At 44.3% G+C, this 18,764-nt stretch overlaps 1 protein-coding gene across 3 annotated transcripts in view; it reads right to left on the bottom strand.

Annotated features, from left to right (window-relative positions):
* Window positions 1-2,467: 2,467 nt before the first annotated feature.
* Window positions 2,468-18,764, bottom strand: part of GAS7 (growth arrest specific 7) — an 82,112-nt gene continuing 65,815 nt past the window's right edge. For all 3 annotated transcript variants that reach the window (XM_036394357.2, XM_036394358.2, XM_036394359.1), the window contains exons 10-14: window positions 17,734-17,862; window positions 15,340-15,463; window positions 12,776-12,855; window positions 11,404-11,502; window positions 2,468-10,720 (exon numbers count right to left, since the gene is read on the bottom strand). In XM_036394357.2, coding sequence (XP_036250250.1) covers window positions 10,607-10,720; window positions 11,404-11,502; window positions 12,776-12,855; window positions 15,340-15,463; window positions 17,734-17,862 — 546 coding nt within the window. In that variant the 3' untranslated portion in view covers window positions 2,468-10,606. The remainder of the gene's footprint in view (window positions 10,721-11,403; window positions 11,503-12,775; window positions 12,856-15,339; window positions 15,464-17,733; window positions 17,863-18,764) is intronic.

The following is an 18,764-nucleotide window of genomic DNA, read 5'->3' as shown; positions in this document are numbered from 1 at the left end:
TTCTGCTGTAGCTCTGGGAGACTCGAGTGTTTGGTTTTCTACTTGATAAAACAGGAAGTCAAAATCAAAGCTAAGCTGAAGGTTTTCATCCTCTGCTTTCAGGGGCTTGTGAAAACAACAGTGCAAACAGCCTGCAGCACAGACCACTGAGGCTGGACTGTTTGTCCCTACAATAAATACTTCACCAGTGCATGTTTGTAATTCTTTTTCATTTGTATAAGGACTGAGACAGTAACTTCCCCAAGAAGAAATATGACACAGGTATTTCTGTGGTTCCAGTCAAGCTAGAGGACCATGACTGCTGAAACTTCCCTTGTGTGTGAGGTTAGTTCAAAGTAAGCTGTGCAAATAGAATTCCCTGAGCCATCTGACCATCAATACAGAAATTTCCACTGTATTCCTTGAAACCACATGACAGAAATGGTGGTAATGCAGCAAACCAGGAAAGATTACAAGATCTGAGTTAAACCAATGCTTTAACTTTACACATAGCTTTACTTTTACTTTACACATAGCTTTACTTCTAAGGGCTTCGTGCAGAACACAGGTCACACTGACTTCTGAAGGTTTAAAAACCCTTTCAACCCATCCATCTTGTAGAATCAGTTTAACTTTTCAATTGCCCCACAGCAGTATCCATGTCTACTCCTATTTCAATGGCTTTATGTGAATCCTTCATGAACACTGCAAACATACACATCTGTGACCTGCTGCAGGCTGTCTGTCTGTCCCTCCCAAGCCCTGCAAGGCAGAGCTGTCTCTCTGTGTGCCCAGTGGCCGGCACAGATGAAGACAGCTCCAACAGATCATTGTCAGGGTCCCCGGGAGCACCATCAGGACTTACCTGGCCCGTGGGTCCAGGAGCGCTGCTTTAAATTCAGGCCTGAGACATCTGCAGGTGCAGTCATGTTCTGCTTCTCCTCTTGGATGGACCTCAGAAGTCAAAGGCTTGATTACACTGTGGAATCCAAGCTGATTTTTTTCATTATTATGGCAGCAGAAGCCTAGCACAGATATTCCTGTGCAGAATGGTGTTAAACCTTGTGATCTCTGCCATGTAAATATTGCAGACTGCAAGGCTGCCACCCTGCCACTGCCAATACCTGCTCTGCTCCTTAACTGGGATGTTTTTCTGGGCACTGGCACAGCAAATGGTTTGCTCAGTGTCTCCCCAGTTTGGGTTTCCAGGTTGTGTCAAAGTCTCCACAAGGAAGTGCTTTTTGCTCAGGGCACTCACCAGCTGCTCCTACACCATGCACCAGAATCTCAGAGATTTTTTTAAAACAAATTTAGGCAACTTTGGACAAGGTGTAAAGACACTGCTGTGAAAACCAAGCTTCCACCTGGAACTTCTTCAGTGTTTAACCTTCAGTGTCTTCTCCTTTCTGAGAAGAGTGTGCACACCTCTGCCAGCACTGCTACACCAGCACAGCAAATGGTTTGTTCAGTGTCTCCCCAGTTTGGGTTTCCAGGTTGTGTCAAAGTCCCCCACAAGGAAGTGCTTTTTGCTCAAGGTGCTCACCAGCTGCTCTACACCAAGCACCAGAATCTGAAACAGCTTTCTGAAGTTTTTTTTTTTACACAGCTTTAGGCAACTCTGGACAAGGTGTAAAGACACTGCTATGAAAACCAAGCTTCCACCTGGGACTTTTTCAGCGTTTAACCTTCAGTGTCTTCTCTCTGCCACCACTTCCCACCTCCATGCACAAAGCACAGAGTGCAGGGGCTTGCAGAAACCAGTTCTCACATGAGTTCAAAACTGGAAAAAGGCCCAGGAAGAATCTCCAGAGAGGTTTCTGAGAGGTCTGGATGCCACACCCTGCAGGGAGTGGGGCAGAACTGTGACCCCCAGCTGCTCTGAGCCCCCTTGCACAGGCAGCTGTTGGCTTAGGCAGGATTTTGGCAGGCCTGATTTTGACTTTGTCAGAAAACCTGTCAACATGCATATTAACTCAAATATCGAACGGAGAAGAATCACTAACAAGGTTTTTACAGCAGTGCTTTCAACTGAGCTTCCAGCTGCATGTGAAGCTTGAAAGTGAAGGATTGACTGGGTGGGGAAGAGCTCCAGATCACTCAAAACATAAAAACCACACACCCGTTCCATGGCAGCTGCTCTCAGGCTGCTCATGGTCAGCCTGCTTGCTTCAAGAACCACTTAACCCCACGTGTTTCTGGAATTGATTTCCAGAAAAAAAAAAAGAAAAAGTTGAAAATAAAAACTGCAGGAACCAAACGTGTCTGAATATCACGTGAAGATCTGAAAAGGGTAAGCAGAAGAAAATTACACCCCAGTGATGTGGCTGCAAAATCAAGCTGCGTTAAGATAATATAATAGCAATAAATAAATATAATAGTAATTAATAAATATAAAAAAGTCCATGTGGCACCCCACAGGGTCTTTGATCAAACTGCACTCATGAGGTTTGGGGCTGTGGGAGAAGAAAAAGCAACTGGGTAAAGACAATTCCATGCTCAATGTGTCTCTGTACAGTTTATTTTACAGGAGATGAGATGAGCACTATGGTGTATATAAACTTGCAGAACAATATAGGAAAATACAGTTTAACCATATGAAATTGTTTTACAGTAAGACAGAAAAATTACATATAGGAAATGCCTTCAACACTGAAGGACAAGATCCACAGCTGACATCAAGTAGCTTCCACTGAACCCTGCCAGTTTATTCAAGCTGAAGATCTGCCCCTTAAATCTTCTCTTCATTCAACTTAAGTTCAGTAAGTGATTCCTTCATCTACCCTTAGGGAACAAAAGCCATCCTAGAATTCCCACAATGATCCAAGATTTACTAGTAACCCAGACAGAGGCTGTGTGATAAATAAACTATTTAAGGGGTCTAGTCAGCCAAAATTTATGGGAGGTTATAAAATTTTGGTTAAGCATCTGTAAAAACAAGTCATTAGTACTGGCAAAAGACAACTTTCCTAGAAATTTAGAAGTATTTAGGAAAACTTACACAAAAAAGGACCAAATAAGCAACTTAATTTTGGTAGAAAACTCTGGTTTAGCCTGGTATCTGTGAATCCCTGCTGCTACAGTGTCTGCAGAACTGCCCAGTGGAATTCTCACTGTCTTGTGTTGCAGAAAAGAAGGAGAAGAAAGAATTTTTGTCCAACACCAGTAGCTGCAGTTTTCCTACTGGACAGAGGCTGCTGTCCCTAAAGAGTGTTTTTGACCTAAAAGAGTGTGGACATCCAAATTCCTTAGGCAATTCTGATAATCTCAGCCATTTCATCAAAAACCTCCAAAGGAAAAAGGGATTTCAGGTCAACCATTGCCAAATTCTGGTATTAACATGACTTTGATTATTTTGTTAGCAGATGTTGAGATCCCTGAAATCACATTCAGCTTTTGAGTTCCAGGACCAGAACATTTCTTCTCTGCAACTGCTGTAAAAAAAAAAATAAAGCTGTGGGCTTTTAAAATTATTATTATTAATATTATTTATTAATTTTATGCAATAAAGTGTAACATCTCTTTTATGCAAAATTATTCCTGCATACTATTTTTATGCAGAATTCCCTGCTTATTCTACTGAGACCAAGCACGGGTCCAAAGATTAGTTTCAATGCGGTTGCTTTTAAATTCTAATTTTCTCTATTCCATTTTCAGCATTGAGAACTTGGGATGCCTGAGCTGGACAGCAAATTCTCAGAGGCAAAGGCAGCTCTCCTGCAGACAGGGCTGTCCTAAAAGGGTGCCCAAGTTCAGGGCAAGGAAGGGGCTGAGAATCCTGCACAGATCTGTGCACAGTGGCTGCTCCTGAGATTTGGCAATTTGCGGGGTAAATCTGTATTTTTCACGTGCTTGTAGCAGATTCTGTTTAAAGAGGCACTTCAAGGGGATTTACGAGCAGAATTTTAATAGGGTTGTGATACAAGCCATTACTCAGTTACTTGTTAGATCAGTAGCCCTAAAAGACTGCATATATTCACAATTATGGTCCTGTCCACTCACTGAACCTGGACAGAACAGCTGGAAAGCTTTTGTTCTGAATATCCACTGAGTTTGTCTCTTATGACACACCTGAAATAGTCCAACTTAATGTAAGTTGAGGGAATTAAATTTGAATGTCTCAAATCTATACGTGGGTTTTTTCTGTGACTATTATGTGGTTAATCTAAGATTATTTTTTTTTATTGGTCTGTGATTTTAGATTTTATCCAGGTTCAGTTCTTAAACTCAGATGCATCATTAGGCACAAAAGGTTTCTGCCTTGAGGAATGCATGGGATTAGAAATTTAAGCTGAATTGTGCTATGTGTTGGTCCCTTCAGAAAAAAAACATTCAGGAAGGAAAAAGAAACTGCAGCTAGCACAAGAAGAAGTTATTACACTTCCAAACCTGGTGGCTGATAAAAAAAAACATCCAAAATAAAACCCAAAATAACCTCTCCAAAAAAGCTCTTAAAACTCTCAGAAAACAGCCAAAAGCATGAAGTTTGGTTAGCACATGGAAATAACAGATATGTTCTATGAAATTTCAAAATTAAAGGTGTTGTACTTCACTGATGAAGGGCTACAGTAACAACAGAGAGGGGAAAATAAAGAGTTGAAAGATGCACCACTCATGTGAATAAAATCTATTTTAAGACAAAGCAGTGGGTGTTATTCTTCCAACAGTGTTCTCAGGGAAAGACAAGGATTTGCTGCCAGGAAAGGCTCCATTCCCACTGCGCCTCAGCAGGGCTGAGTGTGCTCCAGGCTCCTGAAGCTCAGCAGGCTCAGCACACCTGACCTGGGGCAGCCACAAGCCAGAGCCCCTCTCCAGTCCCCAGGGCAGCACTGGCACCTACTGGCCTTGCACGGTGCGAGCAGCTGACAGCTCTGAACCAGCCACAGACACATCCAGCACTGATCCTCCAGCTCTGAGCAGGACTGGGACAATGATGGGCTCCTCACTCACCATCACCCAGTGCCCATCAGGGTCTGAGAGATGCCACTGAGGTCACCATCCTGCTTTAATCTGAATTTATCAGCACTACTCAGTGCCCATCAGGGTCTGAGAGATGCCACCGAGGTCACCATCCTCCTGCCCTATGTGTCTGCTTTAACCTGAATTTATCTGTGGCTCTTGCCCACCTGGTTAGGACAGGTGTGACCTGCAGGCTCCTCTGGTGCACACAGGATGCCTGTGGGCTGCTCCCCATCCCTGGGAGAGCATGGCAGGAATGTCCACACTCCAGCAACTCCTCAGAGCCAATGCTTCAGCAACCTCTGCCCCAGCACTCTGCTATTTCAACACACACTGGGGAGCAAAAAGCCTGCAGGCTTTCCAGAGAGGTCTGTGAACTGAAAAGCTCATTATTTTGAAAACTGCCTTTTTGACACTGCCTTTTGAAGATGCAATTGCCAATGAGAGGAATGTCAGGGTGAGCAGGACTGCCCTGAGGACACTGCTGCCATCTCTGGAGCGGAGCCAGCAGGCTGCACTAGTGGACAGAGCACAGGAGATACTGTGAAACAGTAAATCTGCTTTCAGTTCAGAAGGAAACATCCAATAACCACACCGAGAAGCCACATCTACTCATTCCAGGGGGACCTTCAAAGTGCTTGTCTGGATTTCTTAAGGTGCTTGGTAGTGAAGGACCCACCTGGGTAAGCAGCGCCCTTTCTCTCCCTGTGTGTGATGAAGGAATGGATGGGCAGAGCCACTTGGCCACTGAATTATGGATTTGAGCTTTTACAGCTGCATCAGTAATCAGCTTTTACAGCTGATCATCGGTGGGTCCAGACTCCAGAGGTGTGTTCTGCCTGCAGCCCCACACAAAAACACCACAGGAGCTGCACAGAGAGCAGCTACACGTTAATTATTTCTCATTTCTTCTTATTTACTTTATCCATGTACTTGAGTATAAGTAAGGAAAAAAGAGGCTTGTGCATTTCTGTTTGTTAGCCTGATTTTCAAAGAGTCTTACCTCTTAGCTCCCTGCTGTATTCCAAGAAATCTCTGAGTGCTGAGCACTCCAAAGAACAGGTGAAGAATGCCCAGTTCTATAGAACAAGCCTAACTTGCAGCCAATATTAAATAATGACATTAAAAACAAGGACAATTCTAGGAAGCTCTAACAAAGCCTGAGAAACTACAACTGCTACAAGCATAAAGAAGTTTCCTGTGAATGCACCACAGAAAATTCCCTTTAGGGGAAAAGAAAAAAACCCCAACCCAAGCAAAATTAAAAAAAAAAAAAAAAAAGCTGTATAAAGGGAAAAAGAAACAGTGCACAAGGTTGCATGCTGCTTGTCAGGCACTGAAGGAAGTGTGATTTCAGTGTTTATCTGTGCAATAAGGGGGAGCACAGCTGCCCCCCAGCAGCTCAGAAGTGACTGCACAGGGGGAAAGGGAGTCTAGAAACATAAGAGGGATTTCTGAATGATTTTCACTGCTGTTACAGTATTTTAAAATTTAAGAAAATTAAAGCTATCTTCTACAATTCCAGTGTCCAATAATGAAGTAATGTCCCTATAAGGGAGCAACTAAAATCTTTCAAAAGATGTCCAACCCACAGAGGTGATGAACAAGTGCGAGTGCAGAGATGACTGAACCTGGAGCAGGTTGGCAAACTGAGAATTTGGCCTTTTTGGGATATTGCTCCAAGAAAAAACTGGAATCTTGCTGCTAATGGGAGAAGAGTGCATTTGGCCCATGTGGTAAAATACTCACTGCTCTCAGCTCATAACTCCAGCAGGAATCAGCCAACAGCACTGGATCCAGAACGAGTTCTGGCAGGAAATGAGCTGAAAGAATAACTTAGGGAGAAAGGTGTTCAACTGTGCTTTGGAGACACAGGCAGGAGGCTCTGGGTGATGAATAAAAAGTTCTCATTCTGTGTGGCAGCTGAGGGTACAGCTGGCAATGCACCTCACCAGCTCTGGCACTGCTGTGTGTCAGACAGCCAGGAGATCTGAAGCCACGGGGCTCAGGAAGCCCAGAGAAGGGCCAAAAGGCTCTGGCTGAAATGGACAATGCCAGAGAGCCCTCCAGCACAGGACAAGAGTGTGACAGCATCACTCAGACCAAGAGGGAGCTCACAGGTGTGGCAGCACTCCCAAAACACGGGTGGCTTGACAGATCTGGGCAGGCAGAGCCACCTGCTAAGGACCAGAGGGAAATTCCCCCTTTTCTACCCCTGGCAGCGAAAGCAAACAGTGTTAGCTGAGAGCTGGCCTCTCTGTGACCTCAGGGCATTCAGAGATGTGAGACAACCCTGCCAATCTGGTCCCCACAGTGACCAAACCAGCCAAAACTCGCACCAGGGGTGTGAGGTGCCAGCTGAAATGAGATGACGCCCAAGCTCAGTGCTGGAGCTAAGAGACTTCCTTTGGTATTCCATTGCTCAGCTACACTGCAGCAGCATCATGCAGCATCCACACATGCTGGAATTTTAATAAAACACTGAGTTTGCTCTGAAGAAGCAGCTGTTTAGGATGAGCATGGAGACAGACTGGGCTCCACTGCATTTCTGAAACTCAGTGGAGGACAGAGCAATGCTGAAACTCCCAAAGTTACCTGTGAGAGCAGGAACCCATGCTCTCCTTTCAATGTGCCACTACCCTCTTTGAGGGTGCTGCCTGCTAGAAGCAAGGGGACTCCAGCATGCCCTGACCTGGAAGGCATCACTGTCCAAAATCCATCAGTCAGAGAGAGGGAATGAGCCAGGTAACTCTGATCTGCAGGGTCACATCAAGAGGGAATAGCATCTTTTGAAAGAAATGAGCTGAAAGATGCTTACAAGCAACAGCAAAACTTGCACTGAACGCAGATGGAAGTGTTGTGGGTGAAGCATCTCACCTGTGGTGGAGCAGAACCCAGAGGCTCCTGGGGCTGGCAATGATCAGCAGCCAGGTGCCTGTGCTCTCCTCTGCTCATGCAAGTGAAAAAGAGACACAAACTCCACCAAGAGAATTGCTGCTGTGGGCAGCTCACATCCCTGAAACATTTCAAATGGACCAAGAACTGGAAGAGGGAAAAGTGGCTGGAAATAAAACCAAAGAGTAAAAGAAAACCCAAAAACAAACCTTCCCCCCCCCAAAAAAAAAACCCCAACCAAACAAAAACAACAAACCCTCAAACTAAGAATTCAGAGCAGCATAAATACATCTTAGCAGAGGAACCAAAACACATTACAGTCTCCAGAGAAACCTGTGCTAATGGACAGTATTTCCAGTCCAAAAGAGATAAAATAACGAACACCTTTAAAGAAAGGAAAAATAAAATGTAATTGCTAACTTCTTTCAGGTATTTATTAAGGAGAATACTGTATAAAGTGCACAACTAGCTTTGCTTTGCAATCAAAACAAGAATGTGCTGAGGCATTGTCAAGATTGCTCATTTAAATTTACAATACAGCCTAGAATAGGGGGAAACCTGAAATGCAGCTTTCACGTATTCACATTATATTTTGGCCACGGAAGTTTTCAAAGTTCAACCTGCACTTGTAGGCTTATAAAATAAAAAAGTGCCTGTCCTCTGAAGTGCAAGGGAAGAGTTAGAAGCACACACTGATATGGCCAAAAATTAGTAAGACAGAGAGTGAATCAGCAGAAACTGAAAAGGAGAGATCATCAACTGACCTGCTCGAGGGCAGAAGGAAGGAGAAGAGGACTCCAGGGAGGACACCCAGGCAAACCAAACCCTTCAGCTGGTGCTGCAGTGCTCTGTGCAGGAGCCTGGGGGAGGCTCACAGCACACTGAGCTCTGCCACCAGCAAGAATAAAGTCCAAATTCCCAAGTGTGCAGGGGGAGAGCAGCACAGAGGGGCCACAGCAGGAGCAGTGACCCTGAGCACGCAGCAGCCATGGCACTCCACCTGCCAGCGTGCAAAGGATGCTGAAGGCTTGGAATGGTTGATGAGGCAGCAGAGGATGGGTTGTGAAGGCATTTGCAAGACAGGAATGAAGCTGTGCTAGTAAAGAGATGGCTGGGAAAAAAGGGATCAATAGAAAAATGCAGTAATAATTTAGAAATAATAAACCAGAAAAACAAGCACGGCAGCAATGTTACAAACATGCTCCAGGTAAGACTTTTCTGTGTCCCAGTTTGTATTTGTAAGGAGGAATATTGACTCCCAATGATCCAATCCCAGCATTTGGAGGATGGTGAACAAAAACCTGGAATAGTAGTAGAACAAAAGAAGGATGCAGCTCTGGGGCTGGGGAGAAAAAGACAGTGAGATAAAATGGAGCAAAAGTGTGGATCAAATGAAATAGTGTGGTTTGGGATATTGTAGCTAAGACCACAGTAAACACTGAGTAAAGGCCACAGTGGTGAGAATCAAGATTTCTCCTGGATCTAAAGCAAGAATCTGAAGAATCTTTGCATTGTATGAAATGCTGAAAAAATATTTTAACATCAACATTGAATACTCCATCAGAAAAAACAGCAGAAGAAAATAAATACCTTTTCAAAACCAGTCTCCAAACTACATAACACTATTTGCTAAGAGCTGTGTTGAATTTTTGGTGGTTTGCAAGTTAAGGGAAACAGAAAAAAAAAACCTCAGATGGTACAGAAGTGCTGGGCACCTACATCTACACTGAATGCAATCCAGCATCACATATTCATGGCACCTTTGAAAATCAGGCTCCAAAAAGATAAAAGCCAAAATTTAATGGGAGAAACCCAGTAATTAAAAATACCTAAAGTCTGTGATATTCACCTGAAGAAACCAACAAAGGAAATTTAAACCTGAATCCCAAGTAAACTATTAGAGGACTGTCTTTAAGGAGATTCTGTGGAAAAACACCTTGCATGAGCAGGAAAGATTTTAAACATCTCATTTATTCCTTGGAATACGACCTCCTTCTGTCATTGAGGGCACTCTGACAGCTTATGAGGTAGGTATAGTACAACCAAGTCTTTCCTGATTAAAATTGTGATGGTAACACTTTCAAACTTACTGACCGGCTGACAACAGAAATCATGAAAATGGGTTTATGTATCCCTGAGAGGGAGTATAAAACAGGAAGAACAGGAATCCTCTCCATAGATTTTGGGAGAAGGGCCATCACTTCACTGCCATGGTGAAAGACAGTGTTATATGAAAGCAATGCATCCACACAACATTGCTGCAGGATCCACAGATTTTATAAACGGGGGAGCCAGGAAAGTGAACTGATTTCCCTATGAGAGCAGTCAGTGACAGACCTGGGATTGGTGATCAGGACTTCCTTGCCTCCTGCATCATGTTCAGTTATCTCCTTGCTGGCCAGAGGCTCTCTGCCTGCTTGTTCTAACATACTGGATAGAGATAGTCATGCAAGGGGTGGAGCACAAAGTCACTGGAGAACAGGGCACGTTCTGTGCCAGGAAGCAGATTTCTCCTGGAAGCTGCGTGCAATTGGGAACCTCTGGTGGGAAGCACACATCTGGTTTTTTTTTTCACCCTGGAATGTCTGGTGCTTAAGGCTTAGCACAACGAGACCATTGTAATGACTAAATGGAACAGAGATAGCCCATACAGGCAAAAATTACAAGGTGTCTGTCTGGTAGTGAAACAACCTTTTCCCTATGCTCTTTTGACCCTTAAAAACAAACATTAGCCTGCTTAATTCAGTGGACTCATCACATCCAACCACAGATCAGTCTATATTTCCATGTCCACAGGTCGGATATCTCCAGTTTTGTGTTCTTTTACCCACAGTTCCCTGTCTTTGGCAGGATCCACTTTCCGAAGCAACTGATCCACAAGTTCTACTGTCTGAAATGAAGAAAACAAGAATCCAAATGTCAAGGGCACACTTCAAGCAGAGAGTCATTGCTCTGACATGCAGAGCAGCTGTGGGCATGCCTACACTGCATCTGCAGACAAGTGAGAGCTGCACGTACATGAGACTGGATGGACAAGACAGGTCTGGATGTGCAGCCTTGTGGTGAGAGGAGAACAGGGAGACTTGAAGAAGCAGAGACAGGTTTCCTGTGCCAGGCAGCACCAGGCAGCCTCTGACTCCTGTCCTGCAACATGCACCTTACACCAAATACAACTGCACTGAGTCAGCGTGCATCCCCCATACTTCAATATTTGATAAATGGCCAGTTTTTAATAATGAATATATATATATATACACTCCCTTCTCCAACAGTGAAGCAATTCAGCATCTTCCCTGCACAAACAGAAGACCTCATGGAGTAGTGCATCATGCTGGGAGAGCTAATTATGGCTCATGCTGGCCAAATGCACTTCAGCTGGCTGTGTCTCCCTCAGGAGAGAGCTGCGTGAAACGCGATCAGTGAGCCCTGCACTGCAGGGAGGCAGCACAGCTCTGCTGCAGACACTTCCCCCCACATCCTTTGACAAAAGCCAGTCAGAGCAGGTCAGGAGGGACAGCTCTGCTCAGCTGGAGGGCAGTGAAGGGCACAGAGAGCAAACAAAAGCACACTTACACTTTGGTTGAACATGTCTGTCTCGTGCCGCAGCTGTGTGTACTGGCACAGATGCTGCCGAATCATCTCCACCCTTTCAACTTCTAGTCTCTCAAGCTCCTGGACATGAAGAAAAACAAGTCCATATTTTTACTGGAACCTGAGCTTGGAGGCCCAGAGAAAGGAGGATACACAAAAGGCTGCCAGGAGCTGCGATACTGCCCCAGGGTCATGCTTTGGAGCTGGACTCTGTGGTTGCACATTCCTCTGCTCTGCAAAGAATAAGAAACAGCAAGCAACAGCAGTCATCTCAGCCTAGCAACAGAAAAGAAGGTCAGACCTCTCCAAAAGGCTCCAAAACTGAGACAACCAAGGCAGAGAGTGCAGGCACTGCCTTCAGAGACGCTGCGAGCAAGAGGGAATCTGTTTCCTGCAGGAAATTTTGTGTGTTTTATTGCTAGCTACAGAAATGATGGTGATTCCCTGGGACAGCAGAAGCACACTGGGGGGATGGCTCAGACCACCCCCATTCCAACCAGACACCTGTCAGAGCACAGCTCCCCAGATGATGAGCTGGGACAAGCTTCCACCTTGCTCAGCTGGCAGTAAGCAGAATGCAGCAACACTCTGGTTGAAAAGGCAGGTGATTTCTGTCTTTCCTCCTGACATTTTCTGCCTCCCTCTTCTTCTGGATTCTGATATTATACCCCAAAAAATCTATATAAAATCTGCATTTTGTCCTTCTGAGTGCACTGAGCACTGTGTGCAGTTCTGGGCACCAGCAATATAAAAAAAAAAAAAAAAGACCTTAAGCTGTTAAGAATGTCCAAAGCAGGGCCACAAAGACAAAAGAGGGTCTGGAGGGCCCTTAGGGGAGGCTCTGGTGAGATCCCACCTGGAGCCAGCTCTGGGCTTGGCAGCACAAGAAGGATGTGCAGCTTCTGGGTTAAGTCCAGAGGAAGCCCAGAGATGCTCCAAGGCAGCTTGCAGCAAGCCAGGCTGAGACAACTGGGGCTGTTAAGTCTGCAGAAGAGATGGCTCTGGGGAGACTTCAAAGAAAATTGTGAAATAGAAAAATTCATGAATGTGTAAATGGATTTGGTGATTTATCATGTGTTTTTCTGTGTTTTCCTTGTGCATTACTTCATCCTTCTCAAGGACAATTCGAGTGTTCTGGCCCCTAAGCAGCCCTGAACTGGTTTAATGCCTTCTGCAAAGAAACAATTATTTCTTCTTTCCCCTGTTGATGAGTTTTTCTTAGGACTGAGAATGGGAAACACAATGTGAGATTTATCACCCAATTTTCCCCACTACTTTGCCCTGAACTAGCTGTGAATGATGAATACTGGGAGGCTATGACAATTCTGCAAGGGTAGTTTTAGATGTTACACACCAGAGTGGTGGTCACCATCTCCTCAAACCACTTGGACTGGGCTTGATTGTAAAGATCCACACAGCGCATCAGGTCATCCCCTGAAAGAGAAAAGGCAGCAACACATCAGTCTTGTCAAGCCAGAGCTTAGAAGGAAAGTGCAGGTCAGGTTTTGTAAACTCCAAGGATCTGAAGATGAACCCTGATGGAGCTCAGAGTTGTGCTACATGGACCAACATTTCAACTAAATGCATGCACCTGATGTATGGCAAGAAAGCAGGCGACTGGGGTGAGAATGAACAGATTTTGAAAAAAAATATAAGCATTAAGAGTAGTATTTTACAAAGTGCCCAGAAATGTACGAAAAAGACAAGTTAATTCAATTAAAAAAAAAAAAGCCATAGATGGAAAGTTGTATTTGAAACATAAACCAATAAAATGGGAAATCAACAATGGTGAGTTATGGAACTGCAGGGCAGCATTCTGCAGGTGAGACTGCTGTGCAAGGGTCTCTGTCTCAAAGGGGAGGGATGCAGCAGGGCCCAGCTGCTGGATGAAGGGATGCTGATTTGCAGCCTCATGCATTCTCCAGCCTCTGGAGATGCCCAATTCCAGCTGAGCTCCTTCTGTGATAACACAAGAAGTTGCACTTCTTTCCATCTTTTTCTTTGTTGCAGGACTCTGCACTGATGGAGGGGGAAAGGTGGCAAGTTTGGAAAACAAATTTCAGAGATTGCTGCTTTGCAGCTAGGAAATTCTCTTTGTTCTTTAAATGAGGCTCAGTTTCTCTGATCTTCAGCTCCTCCTTGCTTATTCAGTAAAAATTGATTATAAACAATTTGTAAAGGAACCAAGGAACAAAGAGAGATGGTAAATTTTCAGGTGATAAAGAACATCTCTTACAGAGCCTCCTGTTGTTAAATCATAACTTTTCTTTCTCCTCAAATGCTTGCCTGTAGACATGGTCACACTGCCAGGGACTCTTCCCAGACTCCTTAAAGCCCAGATACCTATCCTGAAGTTTTAAAATCCTCAGAACTCTGAAGGATCACTCTGCCAAGGAACAGCCCTTGTTGGAGGGATGAAACATGAGAGGCCTAGCTAAAACTTATTTTCAGCCAAGGTACTGAGCTGCATGCATCAGCTCTGCAGATCTCAAAAAAGCTCCTGATGGATCCTGCAGATGTGGCTTGAGCCTCTGTAAAACATGCAAAGGTCACAACAACTGCCTGGATCCCCAGTACAGGACAGCACACACTACTGTATCCTCAGTGTTCCTAGAAGAGAAATTATTTCAGTCACTGAGTAGCAGAGGGAAAAGACCCAAAACCCATCACTTTCAAGGAAAAAGACAGTAATAGTAAGTGTAATAGGCACCCACCAAGTTGTGGGTGAGTGTGATTTAGGAATGAACCAAGGAAGGAACTGTGATTTATGGAAGAAACACCCTCAGCTAAGCTTCTCTGAATCTGACTCTGGAAGTTCACAAACATTCAGTAACCTAAGGACACCTTCATGAGACAGATAACTCAGCCTACTTTTGCTGTTCTCACCTCAATTATCAATACTTTGTGACATCTGAGTCAGAAAAACTAGGCTTTTTTCTTCAGAGGATTTAACATCACACAGATTTGTAGCATGGTTCTCTTTGACTTTTGTACCATTCACATTCTCTGAAAAAATCCCTTCACCCAGGATTTTTCTCCTGGGAAACTGAGAAGCCTCAGAGAAAAAGGAAAACAATTCTTATCTCATTTGCTGCCCCTCTGTTTTGCTGTGGAATGTGTTTGGAGATTGTTTACCCACAGGTGATTGTTTAATTGGATTCTGCTGTGAGTTGTTTTCACTCTTTGGCCAATCAGGGCCAAGCTGTGTCAGGGCTCTGGAGAGAGTCACGAGTTTTCATTATTATCTTTTTAGCATTCTGTAAGTATCCTTCTGTATTCTTTAATATGATATAGTATAATAAAATAATAAATTAGCCTTCTGAGAACATGGAGTCAGATAAATCATTCCTCCCTGCCACGGGGGCCCCTGCAAATACAACAGTCTTTGTTTTTACAACATTAAAAACAAGCACCACGTGGATGGAGGGATAGATGGATGGATGATGGATGGATGGATGGAGAGATGGATGGATGGATGATGGATGGATGGAGGGATGGAGGGATGGAGGGATGGAGGGATGGAGGGATGGATGGATGGATGATGGATGGATGATGGATGGATGGATGGATGATGGATGGATGAGGGATGGATGAGGGATGGATGAGGGATGGATGAGGATGGAAGGATGGAGGGATGGATGGATGGATGGATGGATGGATGGATGGATGGATGGATGATGGATGGATGAGGGATGGATGATGGATGGATGATGGATGGATGGATGGATGGATGGATGGATGATGGATGGATGGATGGATGACGGATGGATGGATGGATGGATGGATGGATGGATGGATGGATGGATGGATGATGGATGGATGATGGATGGATGGATAGAGGGATGGATGATGGATGGATGGATGGATGGATGGATTTCCCCTGGCTCCTGCTGTGTGCTGACAGGCACAGGTACTCACCTGCCTGGGTGGACTTCCGTCTGGCCTTCTTGATTTCCTCTTCTGTCTTGTTGCTGAGTTTCACCTCTAGCTGCTGTGTTTTCATTTCCAGATCCTTCTGCCTCTCTGTCAAGGCTTTCCGGGCCTTGGAGGAATGAGGAAGAGTCAGAAGTTACACAGAAGAAGCTCTGGCAGCTGCTTTCAGCCCCCTAGGACTCCTTCTTACAAGTGGCTCTCAGCAAGGAATCAACAACTGCGCATGGAACTGGGTCCTGACAGGGATTCAGGCTCTTACCACACCATGGAGTTCACAAAAGTGTCCTGTGGCCACAAAGGGGTCACCACCAACAAATCACAATTGTATCTGAACTCCTCACAGAGTCTTAAAAAGGCAAAGGAGTAATGGCATCATCAGGCTCTCCTGTTTTTTAACAGCTTTCTCATTGTTTCTGCAAGAAAAGAGAGCTGGAGCCTCTTTCAAATGAATTAAACAGCATCATTACCAGGCCACCTCTTCCATTCACTTTTCTTAGGATCTGAATCGTTGAAGTAATTTCAAGTATCTTACAAAATTTGTCTTTGAGTTCTGGACTCAACGTACACCCATCTCCAACAATAGGAACTTGATTCAGAAAAACTTATTCAGGTTCATGCCAACAGTAGAAATCAAGAACGTGAGGCCTGGTTACAACTGATGACTTGAACTACTTTACTTAGAAGGTCTTCAAGCTGTTAAAACTCGATTTATCAGTACAAATATATATTATACATGTAAAAAAAATAAACATTGGTACATGCAGGTTAATAAATACATAAAAATCACTTGTTTTGCATAGATTTGTTATAAAACATGTCACATTTGTTCTTTATACCGTACTAGTGATTCAAACTAAATTGGCATGACTGTATTTTCTTAGAACTTTGCAGTTTTTTACAGTCACACCAGCTCTGCTAAAGCATGCCTGGAATTTTTTCCATGTGCAGTTCTGAGGCCCTGGTGGGTCCTGCAGGTCTGGAGAGGGAGCGGCAGGAGAGCAATCTGTAAGGGCTGAGTGCTCCACAGGCACTGCAGTCACAGCTCTTCCCTTCTTCCAAAGGTTATTCCTAATTCTCTCTTACCAATATTGCTACTGAGTTGCTTTGCAGACAGGAGTGTGAAGAACTTGGTGTTTTGCAGGAAAATGCCTTCCTTGCAGACACTCAGCCTAAGGACCTTGTGTATCCTGCCACAGTTCTGTCCCTGGGGAGCTCCTGCTGAGCTTTAATAAAAGCACAAACAGCTTTGGGCATGACTGGGAATGGTATTTTCCTTTCAATTTACACCCAAAAGCAAACCTCATGAGGATTCAATTTGGCAGCTGAGGCACAAGCATCCCCATTTCTGCCAGCTGCTGCTGGGAGATCACATTTTGTGGGTCCAACTCCCTGCACCACAGCCTCAGCCACCTCCTGGTTGGTGTCACATCAGCCCATTACTGAGTGCTGCTGCTGCTGCTGTGTGGGTTTTTTCACTGAGGATGTTCTTGTGAAGGGTTTGTGATTTGCCAGGCCGTGGTCCAGCTGCTTTTGGCCACTGAGCCAGGTGAGCCTCTGACCAGACCCTGCTGCCATTCTAAGGCAAGGTGCTCTAAATTTTGAGGACAACAGATGCACACTAATAAGAAGCATTTGCATCAAATTTATTGCCCCAAGCTGGCTGGATGAACCAACAAGCCACTCCAGCAGTAAGATGTTTGCCCCCCACTTCCCAGATCTCAGCTCAACACCAAATTATTGCTGGGGCTGGGCAAGGCACAGCTAACAGTTGTGGCATTCACATTCTCTGAACAGAGACACATAATTCTCTCTCTCAGCATTTTTTCCTGAAGAAGCACAGAGAGAAGAAGAGAAAAACAATTCTTATCTCTACTTGCTGCTCCTGTTGTTTTGCACATGTAGAATGTGTTAGGAAGACTGTTTACCTGAAGTGATTTGTCAGTTGGATTCTGCTGAGGATTGTTTTGTTTCCTTGGCCAACCACTCAAAGCTGCATCCTAGCTTTCTCAGACAGGATTTCTCTTGAGTATCTTTTAGTATTCTTTAGTATATAAAGAATATATATATATATATATATATATATTTAGTATACAAAGAATACTAAGAATAGTAGTCTTCTAAAGAATAGTAAGAATTGTAGTCTCTAATATAGTATAATGTCATATAATATAGTTTAATAAAGCAATTATTCAGCATTCTGAATCAATGGAGTCGGATACCAATCATTCCCTGCGTCGGGGGCCCCCTAATTTCAATGAACAGGGAAAGCCCTCAGCAGCAACAGCTGTGACAGAGCTGAAACTCTCCAAAGGGGCAGCTGCTCTGCTCAAACCAGCAGTCTGGTTTGTCTCAAAGCCTGCAGGCTGCTCCTGCTCCCACCTTCTCAACAGCCGTGTAGCGACTGGCCAGGTGCTTCCGCAAGTCTGCGATGTGGTGGTCACACTTCTTCATGTCCTTCTTGAAGTTCTCTCTGAAGTTCAGCAGGGGTTTCTCCACCTCACTCTGGAGCTGGCAATGGAAACAAAGGAAGGATTGAGGAGCCAGGCAGCAATTCCTGGCTCTTCACAGAACCACAGAATCGCTAAGCTGGAAAAAACCTCCAAGATCATCAAGTCCCATCGTCAATGGGACGAGGTGTGGGATTCACATTCTCTGAAAAAATCCCTGTGCCCAGAATTTTGCTCCTGGGAAGATGAGAAGCCTCAGAGAAAAGGAAAACAATTCTTATCTCATTTGCTTCTCCTGTGTTTTGCTGCTTTGGAATGTGTTTGGAGATTGTTTCATTGGATTCTGCTGTGAGTTGTTTTCACTCTTTGGCCAATCAGGGCTAAGCTGTTTCAAGACTCTGGAAAGAGTCACGAGCTTTCATTACTATTATTATTATTATTATTATTGTTATTGTTATTATTATTATTATTTCTTTATTATTATTATTTTCATTATTATCTTTTTAGCATTTAGTAAGTACCCTTTCTGTACTCTTTAGTATAGTTAGTATAGTCTTCTTTAATATAATATAGTATGATAAAGTAATAAATTAACCTTCTGAGAACATGGAGTCAGATTCATCATTCCTGCCTTCGTCAGGACATTTCCTGGCAAATACAATACCCAGGGCTGCCAGGTCCACCACCAAACCCTGCCCCTAAAGTGCTACGTCCACGTGTTGTTTGCACACAAACAGTGGGAAGGATTTGGAGGATGCTACAGGAGTTTCTGTGCAGAGTTTAAGGAGAAGTAAAATACTGGAAAAGCCCCTCTCAAACCTGGCCTGCCTACACACACACACACATCACTCCAAGGTGCATTTCTTGCTTTTGGAAAACAATTCAGGAGGACAATGGGGAGCAAAAAGTATTTCACTAATTACAGCCCTGATGTCGAAGTTTAAGGCAGAGCAGTGGGTTACC

Source organism: Molothrus ater, chromosome 19, assembly GCF_012460135.2.
Source record: "Molothrus ater isolate BHLD 08-10-18 breed brown headed cowbird chromosome 19, BPBGC_Mater_1.1, whole genome shotgun sequence".
NCBI lineage: Eukaryota > Metazoa > Chordata > Aves > Passeriformes > Icteridae > Molothrus > Molothrus ater.
The sequence above is the reverse complement of the archived record's forward strand: the minus strand, read 5'-3'. Positions and strand labels throughout refer to the sequence as shown.